The 3,566-nt window shown below is 38.0% G+C and overlaps 1 protein-coding gene across 2 annotated transcripts in view; it reads left to right on the forward strand.

The window, feature by feature from the left end:
- mao (monoamine oxidase) overlaps positions 1-3,566 on the forward strand; it is a 41,355-nt gene that overhangs the window by 32,658 nt on the left and 5,131 nt on the right. For both annotated transcript variants that reach the window (XM_016562841.1, XM_016562840.1), the window contains exons 5-7: positions 757-848; positions 937-1,078; positions 2,682-2,831. In XM_016562841.1, the coding sequence (XP_016418327.1) occupies positions 757-848; positions 937-1,078; positions 2,682-2,831 (384 nt within the window). The remainder of the gene's footprint in view (positions 1-756; positions 849-936; positions 1,079-2,681; positions 2,832-3,566) is intronic.

A 3,566-nucleotide genomic window follows, 5' to 3' on the forward strand; every position in this document is an offset into this window, starting at 1 on the left:
CAGTGCTGCTTTGTGTACAGCGTTACCGGGGAAACAGCTATTTTTACCGCTCCAAAAGCTGCACCTAGTGGCAATGAATGAATTTGCATTTTTATTCAGACCAGCGCGAAAAGACCAACAAGTGGGCGGGCAATATGCTAATGTTTCATGTTGACGTCGACAAACAGCTATTTTTACAGCTCCAAAAGCTGCACCTAGTGGCAATGAATGAATTTGCATTTTTATTCAGACCAACGCGAAAAGACCAACAAGTGGGCGGGCAATATGCTAATGTTTCAGTAACTTGTAATCTGTAACCTATTACATTTCCAAAGTAACCTTCCCAACACTGGCGGGCAATATGCTAATGTTTAATTTTGACGTCAACATGAAACGGCTTGGGGTTCGTTTTAAAAACTCTTTTGAGAGACAATAACTTTATACAAGGTGCACTTTCAGATTTAAAACTTTGCAGGATGTTTTCATTCACTTAGAGCTGTGTTACACACTGCATTAAAGGTAATTTTCAAAAATCCATAATAGGGGCACTTTAAAGGAACTTTCTCCACGATGACTATGAAAAATATGTAAAAGTGAACACACCTTTTCCGAGAATTGTTTTATATTTATTTTTTAATTAAATTCTCTCATAATTTTGGCAATATAATTCTGTTGATTCTTAAAAATAATCGTTATTGGAACTATTATGGAACTGGAATCAGAATTAATTCAAGTGAATAAATAGACTGAGTCCCTGATCACAAATGTGCACTTTAGATTCCTAAAGAAGCTCCATGGAGGGCCCCTCATGCGGAAGAGTGGGACAAGATGACTATGCAGCAACTCTTTGACAAAATTTGTTGGACCAGGTACAGAGAAGGGACCAATTAATATCAGGTATTGTTGTGGCATATTGGCTGTTGATGGCATATCTCTTCACCCACGGGTTGCTTGCAGCGCCGCTCGTCGCTTTGCCACTCTGTTCGTCAATGTGAACGTGACCTCCGAGCCCCATGAGGTGTCTGCTCTGTGGTTCCTCTGGTACGTCAAGCAGTGTGGAGGCACCATGAGAATCTTCTCTACCACAAATGGAGGCCAGGTAAGTCTTTATACAACAGATTAGCTTCAAGAAACTGTAGGCCTGTTGCTAATGTTTGTATACTATGTTATCTCGGTTGGTTATTTCTCTGTCGAAGACCAGAGTTAATTATATGGCAAACATATGAACTCCACGACATTAACGTTTTCGCAGCGTGTTTGTGCATATCTCTTTGGCTTTTTCACTGCACCAGTGCTTGTGTTTACAGTATAATTAACATCTGTGGGAGAATGAGAGAATGGCAGGCCGAGGGAGTGACAGATGGGGGGTTTAGTGTCCTCACACAACAGCGTCTTTTTTTAAATATTGGCAGGCCAGGAAAGCAGGTGTTAGAAATAGTGATATAAATCAAGCTGTAGCTGTTCAATCCAATGTTCCTGCCAAGTCCAATAGTCATTGTCACTGTTCAGTCTGTACCCCTAATTTAGTTAACCACAGCTCTCAAAATGGGTCTTGTTGCAAGGCAAAAAATTGACTTTCTGTGGAAGAAAGAGAAATGTTTTGCTGTTAAGAGTAGAGAGGAAGGGTTACATATCGGTTAAAGGCAGAGTTCACTTATACAAAATATTCAAACTGCATATTTAAATATAGTCATGTCAGACATGTCATGCCAGGTTTGATGTCTGTGATAGATTGTAGCTTTTTGTTCTCAACCAATACTTTTTATGACAGATAAAATACAGTATCTGTAGTTTTTTGTTTTTTTGTTTGTTCATTATAATTTTTGTTTAAATATCCAATAACTGATATGGAGAGCCAATTTTTCATTGTTTTATTTTTTGCTTTTTGACACAATAACTAGATCATTATACTACATTTTATTTAGTATTTTAGTATATTATTATTACTATTATTATTATCATTAAAGGAAAGATCACTTGGTGCCATCTATTGGTAGACCTCATATTAAAGAACCAGTAACAAAAATACTGGTAAAACAGTATTGACCTCAAAACAAATGAGTAATGTGTAAACTATTCACAGTAATTTTTCAGTTAAGCCACTGCAATACTCCTTATAGGGGAGTATATTCAGTTTGTTTATTCATCCATGATGATATTTTTTTCAAGTTAGTTGATTATATAGTATATAATTATAGTATACACTTCTCAAGAGAGGCTACCTTATGTCGTACCCATTCATTCCTGTGACACTGAACTGATTATGTAACACACCAAAATAGTGGCCACTGTATCTGGGTCACATTTATAGCAGGAGTCTTCTAGCAAATGTGTCCTCTGATGGTACACAAATAAAGCAAATAAGAGTTTTGTTTATTAAATTGATAACAAAATGTCACGTCTTTTATCTTTAATTCCCTATGGAATGACATTGTCAATAAACTGTTATGATCTGCCTGTTATTGTTCTTTAACCTGTTTTATATTCTTAATGTGTCTGGTAAGGTATGTGCATGGTGGGCAGTATTATACAACTCTGTCATAATTCTATCTCTGAGAGACAGAGACTCCTATTGGTGAATTAAAGAATTGCAGTCCTTGTTGAAATGGGAATGTTCATGTATATTAAACTGATCATTTCTATTACATACAAAGTCTAACCAAAAAGTCTGGAAAACTGTTTTCTGCTGCCCAATATGACAGGAGCGCAAGTTTGCCGGAGGTGCCAATCAAATCAGTGAGGCGATGGCGAGAGAGCTGGGTGACCGTGTGAAGCTGGGCAGAGCTGTCTACAGCATTGACCAGACTGGAGACCTGGTGGAGGTCAGGACAGTTAATGAGGAGTTATACAAGGTGAGAATGTGCACAAAACTCTCCATGGCTATGTCCTATTTGGCAAGGACTACTAACATAATGCTTCCTGCATATTACAAAGTATATAATGCATACTAATAATCAAAACATAGCATGGGAAAGAACGCAAAGCTAAAAATAAATGTTGTCACATTGGCCAGATAAAAATGTAAGGTCAAGACAGGCACATTGCATTGTGGTATGCGTTTTTCCACTCTTAAAGGGGTCATATGATACGATTTCAATTTTTCCTTTCTCTTTGGAGTGTTATTCGCTCCGGCCGAGACACGGCATCACAATATGTTAACAGGGCTCGCAAAATCGCTAGCCCGACGTCCCAGGGCTAGTGTGTTTTCCAGTCGGGCTACCAAAATATATCACCACTCTGCCCGATGGGCTATCTTAAACAGATCTCCCGCGGGTCCTTAAAAACTCATAAAGTGAGTTGTATCAAACTTAAGGCCATAAAAAGTTTTAAATACGTTAAAGGGTATAAGAAATGTCTTAATTATAATTTCAAGAGGTCTTACAGTTGGGGACGGAAAGACAAGAGTCGCGATACGGCTGGATTAAACTTCAAAAGGCAATGATGTCATTGAATAAATATGAGCACTGCACGTTTCAAGTCAAAACGCGGCACGGATATCTTTATTTGAATGTATCTGAAGGGAACCACCTGTCCTCAGAAACGTGTCGTTGCCATTTTAATTTCATTTGACCTATAATTCCTGATAA

Source organism: Sinocyclocheilus rhinocerous, unplaced genomic scaffold, assembly GCF_001515625.1.
Source record: "Sinocyclocheilus rhinocerous isolate Xijiao unplaced genomic scaffold, SAMN03320098_v1.1 scaffold289, whole genome shotgun sequence".
NCBI lineage: Eukaryota > Metazoa > Chordata > Actinopteri > Cypriniformes > Cyprinidae > Sinocyclocheilus > Sinocyclocheilus rhinocerous.